At 42.9% G+C, this 17,216-nt stretch overlaps 4 protein-coding genes across 4 annotated transcripts in view; 2 read left to right on the plus strand and 2 right to left on the minus strand.

Moving 5' to 3' along the window:
• The first annotated feature begins 1,864 nt into the window (after nt 1-1,864).
• LOC131893138 (uncharacterized) lies at nt 1,865-2,907 on the plus strand. Its single transcript, XM_059243085.1, has 4 exons — nt 1,865-2,042; nt 2,108-2,321; nt 2,402-2,576; nt 2,645-2,907. The coding sequence occupies exons 1-4, from the start codon at nt 2,013-2,015 to the stop codon at nt 2,847-2,849; spliced, it is 624 nt and encodes a 207-aa protein (XP_059099068.1). The 5' UTR covers nt 1,865-2,012; the 3' UTR covers nt 2,850-2,907.
• Nucleotides 2,908-3,100: 193 nt separating this feature from the next.
• On the plus strand, nt 3,101-7,162 carry LOC131893136 (pancreas transcription factor 1 subunit alpha-like). Its single transcript, XM_059243084.1, has 4 exons — nt 3,101-3,475; nt 6,273-6,642; nt 6,709-6,829; nt 6,896-7,162. The coding sequence occupies exons 1-4, from the start codon at nt 3,286-3,288 to the stop codon at nt 7,085-7,087; spliced, it is 873 nt and encodes a 290-aa protein (XP_059099067.1). The 5' UTR covers nt 3,101-3,285; the 3' UTR covers nt 7,088-7,162.
• Nucleotides 7,163-7,246: 84 nt separating this feature from the next.
• On the minus strand, nt 7,247-13,908 carry LOC131893139 (uncharacterized). Its single transcript, XM_059243086.1, has 8 exons — nt 13,367-13,908; nt 12,751-13,203; nt 12,539-12,685; nt 11,591-11,811; nt 11,270-11,512; nt 10,681-11,209; nt 10,431-10,600; nt 7,247-10,369 (listed from the first exon to the last, which is right to left on the minus strand). Exons 1-8 carry the CDS (start codon nt 13,584-13,586, stop codon nt 7,565-7,567), a joined length of 4,788 nt encoding a protein of 1,595 aa, XP_059099069.1. The 5' UTR covers nt 13,587-13,908; the 3' UTR covers nt 7,247-7,564.
• A 2,223-nt stretch (nt 13,909-16,131) lies between these two features.
• LOC131892737 (pre-mRNA-splicing factor 38A-like) overlaps nt 16,132-17,216 on the minus strand; it is a gene marked incomplete at its 5' end in the record, with an annotated part of 1,779 nt that continues 694 nt past the window's right edge. The window contains 1 exon segment of the mRNA XM_059242570.1: nt 16,132-16,775. Coding sequence (XP_059098553.1) covers nt 16,240-16,775 — 536 coding nt within the window.

A 17,216-nucleotide genomic window follows, 5' to 3' on the forward strand; every position in this document is an offset into this window, starting at 1 on the left:
TCCAGTTGAAAGTTAGTAAGGCTTTTCAAACATGTGGCCAATTGGATATATCGCACGTTTAAGTCCAGAGATAGTATTACGATGCTAACTCTGTGCAAGTCGATTGTCCAGCCACATCTTGAATATGCCTCTCCCATTTTGGGCTCCAATTGGTTTAGCAGGTTTGCAAAAGCTAAAACAGGTCCAAAAATGTTTTACTAGGAACATTGAGGATGTGAGAGAGCTCTCGTATTGGGAGAGGTTGGAAAGGTTGGGATTGTACAGTACTCAGAGAAGGTACGCAAGGTATCTGATATTGTACGTTTTCAAAAGCATTCATGAGCTTTGTCCCAACCCAGGATTTAGGGTCAATTGTAGTGACCGTAGAGGCTTAATGTGCGTTTTGAGAGCACCTTCAGAGCCCTCGAGAATCCAGGCTAGTTAAAACAATGAATTTCAACTCTCTTCTTTCTCGGGCTCCTTCATTGTTCAATTTGCTGCCTTAAATATTCACAGGGCATATGTAGGCATTGATCCAGTAGCAGGATGTAATTCAGACTTGGGCAAGTTTTTGACTAAAATTCCCGATCAACCTTATACATCAGACAACTCTAATTCGTTGGTCGATCAAATAATACATATAAATAAAAGTTAAAATGAATAAATTTCTCGTCTGGAACTGCTAAGATTCCAATCCAAGCAGCGGTAAGGAAAAAATCCTCCTAGAGGGTGACTTTGGTGACAGGGATCTTGCCTCTTAATAATGGCTGGAGTAGGTCTTAAAATGACCTCTCAGTGCTACAAAAATCATTCAATCGTTCCGAAACTTTTACCTAAGCTTCAAATTGTCAGATCCAAAGTGACTTACAAAATAAGCTTATTGGCTTGGCTAGAACAGGAAATAGCGCTTTGACTGAAAACCTATTTGTTTTCATGTATTCTCTCATCCTTGAACCAGTCAAAGCATGAACTATTTTTAGTACGTGGTAAAAGTAAAAGATCTTGCAGCAATAAAAAAAACTAGCATGCGGTATTCCTTTTTCTTTTCAACTTTTTCTCAATCTTTCGCTCTTATTGGCTACATGCAAGTATGCCAAAGTTATCAAAAAACGGCGTTTTAAAATTCTAATTGAAATGTCGATAGTCAATTGTTTTAGATTACTTCAATGTTAAAAAGTTTTCTTGCCCAAAAATAAACGAAATAGGTTAACTTCATTTCATTCAAAAAAACTAACATTGCAACCCTTTTCAATAAGTTAGCTTTGGGTAGAGACATGTTAACGAAAATTCATGTCAATTCTTATCTAAAGCGCTAATAGTTCTGATCAACTACGGTCTGGTATATGACATTATTTCATGTGCTTTAAGTGATCCAATAGTCAATATGAGTTACTTGCAAGCATACTATGTTTTTGTAAAAGCTGGTCTTTTGGTCTTTGTAACAAGGAAAAAGGCAACTACAAGTTTTGGTCATAAAGAAAACAATACAGCTAGCATTGGAATTGCTTTACCTTCTTTACATTTTATCCTGGTTAGCAACTAAGACTGACGGACTGGGAAATAGGTTGATATAATTTGGCTAATAATTTGTGCTGATTTTCTTGCTTAAAGTTTTTTCAAACTTGGCTTTTTAGAATGAATTTCTGTCCAACGATTTTGGACAATCCTTTTTATGAATATTACATGAACTATCGCCTCTTTGGATAAGAAAAAATCCGAACATGTTGATACCACGTGTACAACTAATAAATATTGTTAGATGTAGTTTCGTAACGTAAACTTTAATTAGATCTTTAAAACCCGCCTGACTAATCTCCTTTGGTTTTGCTCGCTTGCAAATCTGGTTTGTTTTTGGTGGTTACCTATGACAGCAAATTCCTAGTCATCGCTACCATTGCTCTTTTTGGACTTCCAAGCCTGAACAACTCTTCGTTATCATTTACCCTGTAGTTGTGCAAAAGACACGTATTCTATCGGAGAAAGATAAGAAGACAACTATTTCTGAATGCGTGGGTTAGCTGTTTTCCAAATAAATGACAATGAAGATCTGCATAGGATTCTTGGTAAGTTATTCAAGCCATAAAATGATTAATTTTTCCCTTTTCAAGTCTCCCATTTTCCATGCCAGCTTTTCTTGGTTGGTGTTCCATTTGGGCACTGTGGAATCAAGCAGGATCTTATTCCAGCAGCCGTCGCCTATTTCGAAGACCTCGATGAAAATTCATCATTATGTCAAGAAGTCGCTTCGACATTTTTAACTCACCTACTAGAAAATGGATTAGACGCCTGGGATAAAGCCACGCAGAAGGCTGTGCTTCGTTTCAAAGAAGTTCACGACTCTGGTATGACTACATTACATCCAAAAAGAAATTATTGCCCGATACCCGGTACTGATTTGTTTCATTTGGAACTTTTATCTCAGTCAAGTTGAAATCAGGGTCGGAGGCTTGTACATCAGCCAAAGATAAATTCCAAGAAGTTATGGATAACCCAAAGCTAGGCGATGTGATTTTGGAATCCCTCCATGCATTTGTTGAAAGCACTTCAGATTTTGAACCGTGTTCATTCGGGATCAAACAATTTTTACTCAGCATCCAGTAAGTCGCCCCCTTAAAATTTCATTTTTTCCAAATCTTTGCTGGACTAGTTTTTTAACTCACTTCAGGGAACATGGACCAGAGGTTTATTCGGATGAGGAACAATTTGAGAAAATCTTCTCCGCTGCAAGTCAGCAATTCATCATGACCTCAATGGAACCAACAGCTTTGTACACGAAACGTTGTAGCAATGGCGGGATGTTGGTCCACAAGATTTTCTCAGACGTTATAACCAGGACAATGAAAATCCCCGACGCCAAAACTGAATTGTAAATCTCCTAATTCGAAAAATACAGACCGCTCAAAAAGAACTAATAAACCTTAAACACCGGCCGGTCATTCTATTTTGGGGGGATCCTGTATGTATCCTTCCTTCTCTTCTCCATGGCACTGGTTGAAGGAAAAGTGGATCCGCGCAAGCTGACGTCTCCTTGGAACAATTTGGCGCCAAAAGGGAGGAGTCTCTTCTGGTTTCAGTGCTTGGCTCCTCAAAGAGGGGAAGAAGCTGGTTGACGAAATGGCGGGAACAGAGAGTCCCCAGTCAACGAGCGGGGAGAAGGGCACAAGAAGTCAAACACTCGGGAACATATGTTGCATCCCTTGCCATTAGTACCATAAGTTGTTCCAAAAAGGGAACAACTTCCGAGATTCGAGATTCTAGAAGGATTTTTAAGAAGGAAGTGTTTGTTTTAGATCGAGAGTCTTAAACATGACCACGGATACTGTTCAAAGCTCCACAGTGTGCTCTTCTACCACGCCCAATCATGCCACTTCGTCTAACGGGTTCACTGGGGATTATCCCACTCCACATCAAAATCATCATACCCATGGTCCAAATCCGATCGTTTGGGATCATTTGGCTAATTCAGAATTGGGATATGAGTTGGCAGCCTCTTCGGGTGAGCCTTTTTGATTTCTTTCGAGATATGTGGCAATCCTATGATTACGAGTACTTAAATTTGAATGGATTTTAAGACTTTTTACGTGAACCCTTGGTTTGTCTTGGCTTGATCCATTTTGCCTAGAGGATTTTTAACATCTAAATGTCTATTAATTTGACGAAACTGAAGCAAATTGTGAACCTGTATTTCATTTGACAAGGTTTCATCTATAATGTATTTTTTACGAGATTGATTATAACCGATTGTGAGATAGCCTTAATCATTTGCGGAGTCTAGTAATCATTTTGGTTGTGAACACTCCCTAAAATCTTTATCTTAATAATTTTTAATGCTGTACATTGATTAAGTTAAAGTTACCCCAGAGACGAAATTAATTTCCAGCTTGATTATTTCGGATTGATTACCTGCATACATAAGTGGAACTTTATGGTATTTCATTATTGACACCCTATTTTATATAACTCAATTGTAAATAAGGAGCTATCGTTGATACCTAAATAAGTTAAGAAACCCCATTCAAAATGGTTGCTTTATATTCAGCAAAAGCATGAATGATAAATCAATTGACCATTTGGTAAACAGGGAGCCTTCGGTGTTAACCAAATAAGTTCAAATCAAAATGGCTGCTCTATGTTTAACAACATCCTTTGCCTCGTCTATGTTCAGACAAACAATCATGAACAGTTCAGAGCTACGAAATACACTTTTTTCGAGATTAACATTAACACCTTAACCCAACATTAACGAGATTAACACCTAAGAACATATTCGTACTAATTGCAGCGTAGAACAAAGAAAATCCATGCATAATAGCAAACACCTTGGATTAATGAAACTGAGGATACAAATGGTGAAAAGTGACATTAGAGCTTATAACCAAAAACATAGTTTATGTCATTTTTACAATATGGATGCAAATTGGCCAGATCGGTTATGCCATCGTTTGTGTGGCCCCAAAGGCTATTGAGGTTTTCCGTATATTGGTGGCATGGGAGGGAGAGGTGTAGCATCCCAGACTTTAGTTTGATCTGCTGTAAGTGTTGGAGGGAAGGTCATGGATCCAACAATATTCCAGTCGCCATGATCACCGTCCACATGGCCGTTGGCCATCGAACACTCCAGAGTGACTGCTCTGATGGCAATATATGCTCGAGAAGTGGGAATATGGAAAAATGTGGGAGCTCTGGGAATGCCACGTGGTATAGTTTGGGTACATTTTACAATGTGATCGTAAACTTCTTGACTGGGTGTGAAACTTCAACAAGGAATAGTGTGAGTAATTTCTCTAATTGAATAGTTGCGCCTTCGGCCACCTGTGCCACAATGTTTCTAAAATCAGGGAGAAATAAAGGCCAATGAAAGATGGAGGTTATGGAGCCTGAAAAGCTATCAAAAAGCCTTTCTTCGTGGTTTTGTCACGTTTTTTCGACAAAGTTGTCCTGAACACAAACTTCTAGAAATATGGACGGGCATCCCGCTAAATCGGCCTGCTTTTGGTCAGAGCAGTTCTGAGCCACTTTTCGAAAGATAAATTGAGAAACTTATTCTTCCAGGAAAAGGAAATTTTTTAATCTTCTCATTTTCTGGTAAATTGGTTCGTTTCCAAGTTCTAATGTCAAAAGCTCATTTTGCTTGTAAAGAGTGTGTCAAAAATTTACACTCTATGTAGTGATTACCACATGACTTTGAGCAGATATCTTGAGCACCCTCAGCATGGTTTTGGGCCCAATTTTGGCCAAGTCCATTTATTCAACAAGCTCTTGTGAACCTACGAAGTGCTAACTTTGAATGACGTGAATGCTTCAAGAGATACAAAATTGTCTCCTTCGTTTACAGTCCACATCTCTAGAAGTCCTAACTAGGGCGAAAACTTGGAACTTTGATGAGAAACACATCATTGTATTTTGGGTTTTGGGATAACCAGATCAATCTTCTTCCTCCAGATGCCACTAAAATTTAGGCTTTCCTTATTGCCCGTTGCTTTTGGGGTTGCTAAACTGATCAATATTTAAATGTAATTTTCAAAATGAAATGGTCCACAACAAATGGGGAGAGGAGGCAGAAAGAAAAACGGAAATGAGCTTGATTACCAAATAAAAAACAAACTTTTAGTTGCAAAGTAGGCGAACACATGTCTTTGGAGATGTTTTCCTTGACTACGCATAAAAATGTAAGTACAAAGATAAATCCTGACGCATTGCCTCAAAGGGGCAAAAACTTTGCAACCACAGCGTAACTAATCACAAGAACTGCGTGCACTCGAGCGAGAATTGCCCTATTAAAATCGTAATTTCGAACTAAATAGCTTCAGTTTGAATCTCCGGCAGTAGAATGTGTACAAAAAGGAGGAGAATTGTATTAAAATCTCCTTTTCCTCGCGTCTTGTCCTTCATCGTTTAAAGAAACTATCAACATATTCATTTCACTTTCATAACACCAGGGATTACATCATTCCTTGTAACGGTTAGTAAATCCTGTGTAAACCCAAACCACACGAAAAGAAAAATAGAGGAAAACCAATGTGAGTAAATAAGCCCCGTTTACCTGTCACGAGATAGAAGTTTCGGTTGCAGCCAAATGGAAAACCTAAGTAAATGTAGATATGAGAAGATATCCTTTACGTTACAAGAAGCATTTCTGATGATGCAAGCAAGTTTTGCCTCTCTTTGTCATGATGCAAACGTAAATCCTTCAAAACCTGAAAATTTTGTCAATTTTTATCTATGAACAGAACAATGGTATATTTACTCATTTCATTGTTACGCCCTAAAAAATAATCTAAAACATATTCCAGCTTGGGGCGCCAATCCAGCCACTCTGGCCGAGCAATACCACCGACTTTGGGACCAACACCACAACAGCTCCCTCCACCACCATCACCACTCCCACAGTCACTTCCAACCTGAGGCCATTTTACCTCCGTTAGGTCCGAACCCGGCCGATTTCTGGACTTCCTCTGCAGCCGTTGCCGCGGCTGCCGCAGCCGCTAATTCCGCCTCTGCAGTCGGAGGTGGACTGAGTGGAAACAGTGCAGCGTCACTCGCCGCCACTCCAGGAGGCGGAGCCTCATCCTCTCCTGCTTCCAATCTCAACTCTGGCTCAGGGCTTTCTCTTTCTGGGAGAGATGTAACCACCACTCCAACAGCAAAAAGCCGAAGGGCACGGTAAGTTTTCGGCCTGACTCCTCGATCCTGGAGCGGACGCGCCATAAGAAACTCATCCTGTTTTAGCACCCGGGCGGCCAAGAAGCGGAGAAGGGTGGCCACTGCAGCTCAAAGAAGGGCAGCCAATATTCGTGAAAGGCGACGCATGTTCAATCTCAATGAGGCTTTTGACAAGCTCAGAACAAAGGTAACATCTGCGAATGCGAACATCGTGCATCGTTTGCAATAGTGCCATTTGGCCTTGATCTTTTAGGTACCTACTTTTGCATATGAGAAGCGTTTGTCGAGGATCGAGACATTGCGTTTAGCGATTACTTACATCAGTTTCATGGACGAACTGGTTCGCTCCACAGGTGACGTGGGCTCGAGTAATGGCCCGAGGTCCCCTGGGTTAGCTGGACTGCGCAACCATCCATATATATATTCCTCATTGCATCATTGTTAATTTTGAGATAACCTATTCAGTATTATTGTCTTAATTGCTGACCTTAACGATCAGTGAACCAATAAATATCGAATGACGTGATTTGAATGATGCAGTGGAACATCTTTATTCCAATAGCCGTCTTCCTTCGACAGTAGAACTAGAATTTGTGTGACTAACTTTGGTGTTGGGGAGAAAGAGAGAGTATATATATTCTAGGTTGTCAGTATTTCATTGAGTATCATTGTCCATGAATAATAATGTTGTTAATCTTATTATTACTGACAGAATGAACGGAATAAACCAAGGGTCTCAAAATCAGAAGTGGGAACCAGACAAGCATACACAAATAGAACCAAGGAGTTAAAGAAATCCGTCCAAAAGATTTGCAGATCCACCAGTATTGTCCTAAAAAGTAAACGAAAAGAACTTAACGTAAAACAAAACAGGTAAAAAAAATCGACTCTAAAAGAGCTAACAAAGAAAAACATTTTGATGTCAATGGAAAAAGTCGTCGTCAAAAGGATCATCTTTCACATCGAAAATGTTAATCGAGTCAGACTTAGGGACAGCCGTGTCGTCCAGCACTTTGGCGTGAACTTTGAATTGAACATCTTCGAAATGAGCGTCAAATATGTTTCCATTCGTGGTTGGTTGCTCAATCTCACTCAAGTTACTGCCTATTGAGTACCCATCTTCGTAGCGATGGCTGTTTTCCCTCTGAAAGGCAGAAGGCGTGACTGGGGTGTGGCTTCGGCTAAGTTGGCTTTGAAAACTAGACATAGGTGGGGTGAAGCTGTCACTGCCAAAGGGATTGGCACTTCCGCCTCTGTTGGATTGCTGAAGACGGGGCTTCCGGTCACCTCGTGAGGGCGACTCACCAGAGGCAGGCCACCAATCCAGGGAAGACCTTGACTTAAACGGGGTAGTGGTGATGGTATGGTTTGAACGTGGCTGTGAATACTTCTGAACCTCTAAGTCACTTTCGAACCCGTCTTGACTACTCCTAGAAGGCTGTCTGATTCGCCCTTGGCTGAGAAAGGGAGCCATATGTGGTTGAGTCTTCTCGGACAAGGAAACATTTTTCCTTGGAGAATACGTATGAGAGGGGGTGCTTGAATCAAATTGTCCAGATTCGTGGGATAGCTCCAACGAATCTGGACCCTCGTCAAATTTGGCCCACCCACTTGTCTCCTTTGAAACCAACTGGTTGTCCATATGGCCAAATGTGTGTTCGAAGCTGTCATCAGGGTTCATGGGTGGTTGAGCTGAATTTCCTCGGCTATCCGAGCGTTGACTTCCGTTCCGGCTTAGGTTCATGTCCGAGCTCTCCGGATGGCAAAGGGGTATCTGACTATCTCGCTTTCTATCCTCGTCTCTTTCAAAATCACCTTCTAGTTCCTCTTGAGGATGATTTACTTCAAGTTCAGCCGAGCCAGGGTCATCATCTTCTTCTGAATCAGCCTTATCCGAGCCAGAATCGGAACATGGACTCCCTTCACTTGAGCATACCCTGGGTTCAAAATATTCGGAACTTTGTTCTTCTTTCCAACTTGACGGCGAGTCCTCCTCCACTTTGTTTTGCTGGTCACCTTTGGATTCTGCTGCTCTAATTTCTAATTCATCATCCGTTTCTCGGTCCTGATTTACAAGCTCATCCGACGGGCTCTCTAAAGCTCGTCTCATATCCTCTTCAATTTGAAATTCTCGAAGCACCGCGTATCGATCATTCTTCTCCTTCTGTTCACGCTCCTCTTTGGTCATTTCGTCCTCAGCAAAATTGTCATCAAAATTAGGAGCAATAGGTTCTACCGGAGGTTCGCCTGGCCTTGGAGGAACCTTTGGAGGAGCTGGCGACGACCCTAAAGATTTTGGTTTGTCAACTTGCGGGGACTCAAGGGCAGAGCCTGAAACACCGAGGTCGAATACGTCATCACCTTCCTTCAGTCTCATTGCAGAAGGTGGCCCTGGAGACATGCTGCTTATGCTTCGCTCATCATCTAAATGAATGGCCATCAGCTTTGGGATTGGCACCTTCTGAGCGACTTGATTCAGGTCCGCCGGCAATGCACTGGCACTTACAAAGTTGTCCGAGAAAGAGGGCTTTATTACTCCAAGACTTGGGACTTCCATTGTATCTTGAGAAGCGTTGGTGGTCCTTTTCTTTGAAGTCTGCAATTCCGAGGATATGTGCTCGACCAACTCAAATATTGACATCCCTTTCAACTCTTGTGGCAATTGTCCTCGTTGCATTTTGTCGTTCAGTTCCATCACGCTCATTTTGGACAACTCCTCCAAGGTGATGTCATAATTAGTTATGCTTGGCACTGGTAGGATTTGGGGCTGCAGTGATTGGTTGTAGCAAAGTATATCGGTAATACATTTCCTTGATTCTTCTTGAGTGAGATTGCTTTTGCCAATCATTGGTTCCGGCGGAAAATCATAAATATCCTCCCTTGGATACGCTTCAGAAGGAGCGGCTTGTGGTTCAGGTTCAGTGCTTCTCCACGAGTTTTGTTGGCTTACAGGCTTTTTGGGAGGCAAAGGAGGAGGTGAACCATTAGACAACGTCTTGGATGGCTTATCGGGAAGCTTTGGCGGGATTCTGTCGGGAGACGATCTTGGTTGATCGTCCATGGAATCTTGTTTGCAATATCGCCTTGGCGATGACTCCAGATGAGGGATTGATCCATACCTTGGGTCCACTTTTTGAGCCTGAGTCTCTTCTGGGGGGAGCGACACCTTCAAAGACCTAGTTCCAGATTGACTGGATACATTTATTGGTACGCTTGCGTACCGGCCTGAACCAGGTCTACCCGTGGTGAAATACCCAGATGGGTTCTTAGTTCTTGTTCCAAATGAAGCCATATCAGTTTGTTCACGGCTCCAAAGTGCTGGGCTGTCCCTGTGACGTCTAACTTGATTTTGATTAACATTAGAGGTGGAAAAGGTCTTTTCGCTTGGGGGTTGAATGTGAGTGCCGAAACTGGAACCCCCTGAAAGGCTATCTGAAAATGAAAACGTGTCCGCAAATCCACCGGCATTGGCCGTAGCCAAAGGTGAAGGTTGATACACCTGAGAAGATGAGCTTGGATTTCTCTCAGAACCTACACTTGAAAGGGCATCCGAGCTTTGCGTAGGGGAGAGGCTACCTCCAGTCATTGCAGACATGGGTACTCTTTGAGTGGGCGATTTCTTTTCAGAAAAGAAATCTTTCTTATCCACGAAGGCTTTGCCCTTTCCCACTCCCAATGGATCCAAATCGGTGAAGACACCAGATGAATCGCTCTTTCTTTCCACAGGCTGCAAAGAGGAATACGCTTTAGAGCCTGAATGATAAGCCAATGCAAAAGCCGTATCTTACGTCAGATGTAGAATGTAATCGGTTAGGATCCATGATTTGACCACTCGACGGTTGGAAAGGAGTGTTACTAAATCCATTGAAGCCATGTGACCCCGCCGGCGCTTGTTGCTGAGCAGTGCTCACTTGTTGTGTCTGCTGTTGAACTTGCGGCTGACTAAACTGGTTTGCTCCTATTCAAGCACGACAACGGGTGAAGCATCAGAATCGTGACCAGAGCCAGACCGTCGTGGCATGCGTCTTTCACACTTACCTTGGAAATAGTTGCCAAATGGTGTGGACTGATTTTGAAATTGCGGTTGCTGTTGGGGTGGGTTGCCCTCACCCGGTCTCTGCCTCGATCTGGAAGGGGGTGGGGGAAGGAAAGGAGTAGCTCCGAAGGAATCCGGTTTGGACACAGGCCCAGTGTTCATTATTGCTTGGGGATATGTTTTTTGAGTGGTTCCACTCGCACTCGACACAATTATCCCTCCTGCCACTCTCATTTGGGGCCCACTGGAAACCATGGAGGTCATGGCTTGAGCCTGGCTCATCTGACCACCCAAGGGCATCATGGAATCGGTGTTCAAGGTCATGGGGATGGTGTTGGGTGTAATGTTGTCGATTTGGTGAATGCCTGCCTGGATACTGGTGAGTTGACTCTCAAGACCCAAAAGATCGTCAAATCCTGAGGATGTGGGAACAATGTCCGGCTGTTGGGACCTTAGGCCCATTGCCTGCTCGGGGAAAGTGGCAACACTACCTTGACCGGCCTGTTGTTGCTGGAGAGCCTGCTGCATCAGCTGGAACGAAATCATCAATCGTTTTCAAGTGATTGAGTTGAACATGGGATTAATTCTTACCTCTCGGCGATCTTTGCTCAATTGCTCCTTGGCCTCATCGATCTCTTTCTTCTTCAGTTCAAAAACAACTTGGAAGAGATCTCTCATAGCCACGACCACTTGACCGGCTTGCTTCTCAGTCTTGATTCCAAAGAAGCGATGCCCATTCTCGGGGGATCCGTAGATATACCCAAAAGCCCGATTATCGGCCATATCTTGGGCAATGAAGCTTATCTTATGAACCGGATGATGATAGAGGCAATCCTGAAATACAGAAACGGCAGCGGAAGAATTACCAGTTGGGCGCAAAATTCGTGGCAAGTACTTTAATTTCTGACTTACTCCTGATTTCTCGTCACGAATTTTCAACCCGTCCACGGCAATGTGGATGATCACCTTCTGCTTGTGCTCGCCAGAGGCCTTGATGGCCATTTTCAGCTCTTGGAGAGCATCTTGACACATTCGATCTCCTCTGGCCTCTTGAACGGCCAACACCCCGATGAGTTTGCCTTTGTAGATTTGGCCCTCGCCCATGAACTTTTGTTCGTTACCCCCTGTGCGCCCTATGAACGAGGTCGAACATTAGTTCATCACATTTTCTAAACTAGAGACCATTCTGTGGAAGTGCCAAAGTAGAAAAAAATAGCACAAGTGGAATGTGGAGTGAAATCATCAATCACACCTAGAAGCTTCAAGGGTCATCTTCGTAAGAATACTTGCATTTTTGTTTATGTTTGGCATACACTCTCACATCAGATCCCAACCCATTGGAATGGGTAGAACAATCAGACTCCTCGTCTGATGAATCTTCATTCGGCACTATCATAAAGCCACATACATTTAGTATCTCTATTCCTTTCCATCAGACGACGCTTTTTTGTTATCAGTCTACTTACATTTGGCCTGGGCCGACTTTTTCCGTCCCAATGTGGAGAAACTGTGCATCATCTTGACATAAAATCGCTATCAATGTCTATCCGACAAAAGATCTCGGAATCGAACCCGTCATTGTCAGTCACACCAACATATTCCGTGTTGATTTGTTAGTCTGAACCTGCCTACAAGTCAGCTGCCAAAGATCCAAAGGCCCTCCTCTCCTTTTCTGGATCTCCTGGCTCCCCTTAGGAACCAAGAACAAGTCTCTCTCATTTCACTTTGGAATTGGAACCACTGCCAAAAGAGGAGAGAGAAGGGAAAGGAGGCTTTCTCCAAGTTGCTCGTCTCACCCTCATCAAGTTAAAATTGGACCGCCAAAACCAGAGTTTATACATAGGGTAAACATTACTGTACCTTCGGGGTGCAAATTGTTGTTATCCAAGGGGTTGGTAACAATGGCGTTAGCGTTGGCATTTAGATTAGCCACGGGAATGGTCCTGTTCCTACGAAAGAACGTGGCAAACCCAGGTCTCTCCATTGTGGGCTCTTCTTTGACCGGAGCTAAAATTTCAAAGAGCTTTAAGCACAAATCATAAACTCATGGACGCTCAAATCTCAAAATCTACCTTGTGGACGCACGACCGATCCATCTTTCTTATTGATCCGAAGTGCCTTTTCTCCGTCCATAACCTCGATCACATCATTGTTAGCCGCATCATTGATTGGCTCGAAGCCAATGTCGTCCCCGGATGGAGTGGCCATATTGGCCGGCTCATCAACTGGGGTGCTTGGTTCGAGTCCAAGCTCTTCTTTCCTCGCCGGGTTACTGATCTGGTGATCATTTTTGACCAAAAACTCGAGTGAATGAGCACTGGTGCCGGTTGCATCATGAGATGTGATGGGCCCTGGTTCCGTAAAACTGGCCGTGGATTGTGAGGGAGTTATCCCCGAAGAGGAAGACGGGGATAGCAATCTATGCTGAATGGGTATGGGCGTCGTCGGGTTTTGGGGCATGCTGAACTCGGCAAAATTTTGACTTGCAGGCGACGCCGGGAATCCACTAAAATTGGGAGCGGGCGCTGGAAATGTAGTGACAATGTTTTTTTCCTGAATGAAATTTCCAATGGGAATCTTTTACTTCATCTCAGTCACGCTTTACGGCAACACACTCCACTTTCCACGACCTTCAATATTACACAAGACCAAGGGGGCGTTGTATGAAGAGCAACTGTATGAAATTACCTGGGGCAGGCGGGGCGGCCCTTGTAGGGGTAAACCCCATTTGGAACTGTGGTTGCTGCATCATGTTGTATTGCATCCCCATGGGCGTGGCTGACATGGAGTAAAGGCTGTTCAAGTCCAAGTTGGACTGTGAGGTCGAAGAAGCTTGCATGAGATCGCTATTCTGTCTCTCCAACGAATTCGTCGGAAACAGAGACGGAGAGGATTGATGTTGTGCCATGTTGAACCCACTCATTGAACCTCACCCACAATTATAGAGCCCAAAGTCCAGACGACCAAAAGCCTACCTCTAATCACGATGCTGACTGAGGATCGAAACGAGCAATGCTGTCGTTATCCGATGACGTTCACTCATCATTTCTTTCCCTACGTTTCTGATCACGGAATTTGTGGTTAATCGATTATGAAGCTACAACCTCTGAGATTGACTCTTATGAATGGGTTTCCCTCATTACACAATAAATATTACCCTAATTACAGCACTCTGTCAATGATAAACTTGCGCAAGTCGAGAGACTTGCACTCACTTTGTCTCTAACGTGCACTGAAAATCGAAATTGGAGCTGAACCCTAAAATTTCCTGAAATTTTGTATTCTGGTTGAAGCCACAAAAGGTCAATTTTCAATAGATACCTCGATTTCGCTTCAAAATACCTCCACGGGAATACTGGCACTTACCTTGGACGCTTGGCGATGAATTTGGCTCCTACCATGCAGGAAAATGACCTTTTGGGGGAATGAACCTCCCCTCTCTAATGGGTATTGATTTCAATAAACAGAGTACACACAATTTCCAACGAAGGTAACTAACTCTCCGCCTTTGGAGGCACTAATTCCTCCATTTCAAACCTGCAAAATGCCTTCCTAGTCAAAATGTATGTGTGTGTATACTGTATATGCACTCTGATGAAGCCCTCATTTTCATCCTCATAAGCCAATGGAGGCGCACTTCTGTACGTACTCTACTGTTGTGGAGATAGCATCGAAACCTTGAGATCTGAGAGTTTCACATAAAGCGGAGCTTTTGTTCCTCAGGTACCGGTAGTAAGGTAGAGTAATGACATTTGAAACTTGTCCTGATTGCGAAACCTTGTTGTTGCCACTAACAATTGCTAACAATTAGTCCATCTCGATGACTCTTTGCAATTTGAAATTGCTCTGAAACGTTCTCCAAACCCAATTCAGAACACATATTTTACCGGTCTAGTACTTCTCCTGTTGATCTGCAATTTACTTTAATTCAGTTGGGCTTTGAAGCTACAAAGAGCTGGAATACAATATACTGCTCCCTTTTTTTTTCATGGACAGACTTGTCTCCTCTTTATGGATCAGTTTTTGAGGGCGTGAAACACTAAGAACCTCATGTGTATGATTCTTAAGTTGTTACGATATTACTTTATGCAGAGCAGTGAAGGAAATCTACGAAATAACTCTATTTCAAATTAACCGCCAATAACTTAGTATCACGGGCAAGATGAAGTTATCATTTTAGCCATTTTCCGTTACATCAAAACTGGATACAATGAAATAAGAAAAAGCAAGGTTTTTGGATTTGATTCGCGTGGATATTGGCATCTATTTGATTGAGAGCCTTATTCGATTCTTCATTGTCATCGTTCACTATGTGGAGAAGGCGACGAAGACGGGAAAATTCTGTAGAATGACAAGAGCAAACTCAATATGAAGGGTGATGAGGCCTTCTTCCTCTCCCCGCAAATAAGGATCATGGATGGCCTAATCAAATCTATGGACCACTTAAGTAATAATATGAATGGGAAGCAGATGTGCCATTTTCAACCTGGAAAGGAGGAACCAGTACTCCAGGGCTGAACCCGAATCTCAAGCGACCTTCTCAATTTGGAATAAAGGAAGAAATTCTTCGATTGAAATAGACTTCTTTTGGTAAAAAGAAAGTTGAGACTTTTAAGCGAATATATCTAGCTTAACAAAGTATTTAAGCGTTCAGGCGAACGCTTCACAATGTCATTTGAAAGAGTTAAGCTTTGCTCAATTGTAAAAGAAAAATGTGAAACCTAGAGGCAAAACAAAATTTCCATCCACCTGGCTTCTTTTAAAAACCTCGCTGAGGGATGAGTCTCGAGGTAAATTCCAGATTAGGCATGATTTGATGGTAAAATCAAATGATAATTTAATTTTTCGTCTTCAACTGTTTTGAACCTGGATTTCATTCCCATCATAGTAGCGTTAAGGATGTTCGTCAGGAAAAAAATAAATCCACTAATTTTTTTCTGAAATTTCACCTGAAAGATGTTTTTGCGATTTTTTCCTGCTTTTTGTAATCTTTTTGTTGTGATTTTTTTTTCAAATCATTTTCTCGAGGTCCATTGATAACCGAGCATGACTGTCTTCATAATTCTGTATTGTGTTTGACACGGGCGACCCAATCCATTACATTGGCTTTAATTCCCTAAACCGCAGAAAACAAATCTAATTGGAGTTGTAGCCTGGAGCCTGTTAGGTTAGTGTTCTTGCACTTTATTGCGTTGAGATTCGCCTCGCGCGGTTTTATTGGCCGCTACCGTCCAACTTAAAATTTCCAATGAAAATGACATTCCGGGGTCTCAAGAATTTGGCAATATTTGTCACTGCCTGAAATCAACATTTGCAATTTGACCTCTACCTTCAGAAACTATACCCTCTTAACTGTTCAGCTGTCATCCATTCGCTCTAAAAGCTAATCTGCGTGACTCACTGGCCTTTCTTCCTCTGTGCATTAACTACTACTCAGCTAAAATCCGGGAATGCCGTTTCGAACTTCCTCATGGTTTATTGAATCTTTCTGCGCGTTTTTTATTTTTTTTATTTTTTGCCTAATGAACAGGCAATTCTAATACTTCATGTTATTATTGATCTCATTTCAGAGGCGCCAGTCCAAGAGACGCCCTCAATTTATTGGTCTCATCCACCGACATTTCGTCTTTATTCCCACCCCGCCCCCCCGATCCGCCCCCATTTCGTTCCCGATGATCTCGGCGGTGGCGATCTCTGGATCGATCTCTCGCGTCTCGTCTCGAGTTTTCCCGATCTCGATCCCGTGATCGATGGCGGGGTCTTCTTTCCCTGGATCTAGACCGAGACCGTCTTCGCTTCCGTTCTCGACTTCCGTCCCGATCGCGTCGATCCACTCGATCTCGACGCTTGCGGTGCTCGCGATTCGAATCGCGGTTCTCTTGCGGTTTGACTGGCTCTGGCGGAGCCTCACCCTCTTCCTCTTCGGAACTGGATTCCGCGTCTTCCAGATCGTCTTCCAGAACCGATACCCGGGGATCTAATTCGTTCATCTCTTCCAGGATGTGCCGTTTTTGGATGCGAGGCATGATCACATCGCATACCCGCTCATCACGGAGAAGACTGTCGATCAATTCGTCCATGTGCGACAGTTCAAACTCTAAAAAATCAAAGATAACCTTAACAGCCAATCCACCAAATCTGGGTTTGTAGNTTGGTAAAACTACTGTTTATACGTAACGGCATTACATTTTTACTTGGAATGGGGGACTTATGTCTTACTCATTTTGGTCAAAGTAACTGGAATCGTAATTGGTTCCTTTTATTGAAGCATAGATTGCCGAGTAATCTTGCAAACTTATCTTAAAGTCAATTCCCAAAGGCCCAAGAATTAAAAATGAATTGCAACAGACTGCTGTACGGCCAAGGCGGATATCATCATGACGCGACTTACAAAAACGCCTTGGCCGTACAGCAGAGGAGTTATCATCATGACGCGACTTACAAAAAGCGCAAAATGAGTTTTCAAACATCTAATATGGAGGCCCTGCGAATAAAACAACAATTCACAGGGTGTCTCCTCTTTCAATGCTGTTCTCGT

Source organism: Tigriopus californicus, chromosome 2, assembly GCF_007210705.1.
Source record: "Tigriopus californicus strain San Diego chromosome 2, Tcal_SD_v2.1, whole genome shotgun sequence".
NCBI classification, from domain to species: domain Eukaryota; kingdom Metazoa; phylum Arthropoda; class Copepoda; order Harpacticoida; family Harpacticidae; genus Tigriopus; species Tigriopus californicus.

What these genes read in the sequence shown, in the direction of transcription:
- LOC131893136 (XM_059243084.1), top strand. Translation starts at nt 3,286, where the DNA reads ATGACCACGGATACTGTTCAAAGCTCCACAGTGTGCTCTTCTACCACG. An exon ending in TGAGTTGGCAGCCTCTTCGG is followed by an intron (nt 3,476 to 6,272) that starts GTGAGCCTTTTT and finishes AACATATTCCAG; the next exon opens with CTTGGGGCGCCAATCCAGCC. An exon ending in TTGACAAGCTCAGAACAAAG is followed by an intron (nt 6,830 to 6,895) that starts GTAACATCTGCG and finishes TTGATCTTTTAG; the next exon opens with GTACCTACTTTTGCATATGA.
- LOC131893138 (XM_059243085.1), top strand. Translation starts at nt 2,013, where the DNA reads ATGACAATGAAGATCTGCATAGGATTCTTG. An exon ending in AGATCTGCATAGGATTCTTG is followed by an intron (nt 2,043 to 2,107) that starts GTAAGTTATTCA and finishes TTTCCATGCCAG; the next exon opens with CTTTTCTTGGTTGGTGTTCC. An exon ending in CAAAGAAGTTCACGACTCTG is followed by an intron (nt 2,322 to 2,401) that starts GTATGACTACAT and finishes CTTTTATCTCAG; the next exon opens with TCAAGTTGAAATCAGGGTCG.
- LOC131893139 (XM_059243086.1), bottom strand. Translation starts at nt 13,586, where the DNA reads ATGGCACAACATCAATCCTCTCCGTCTCTGTTTCCGACGAATTCGTTG. An exon ending in GGCCGCCCCGCCTGCCCCAG is followed by an intron (nt 13,204 to 13,366) that starts GTAATTTCATAC and finishes CTACATTTCCAG; the next exon opens with CGCCCGCTCCCAATTTTAGT. An exon ending in ATCGGTCGTGCGTCCACAAG is followed by an intron (nt 12,686 to 12,750) that starts GTAGATTTTGAG and finishes TTGAAATTTTAG; the next exon opens with CTCCGGTCAAAGAAGAGCCC.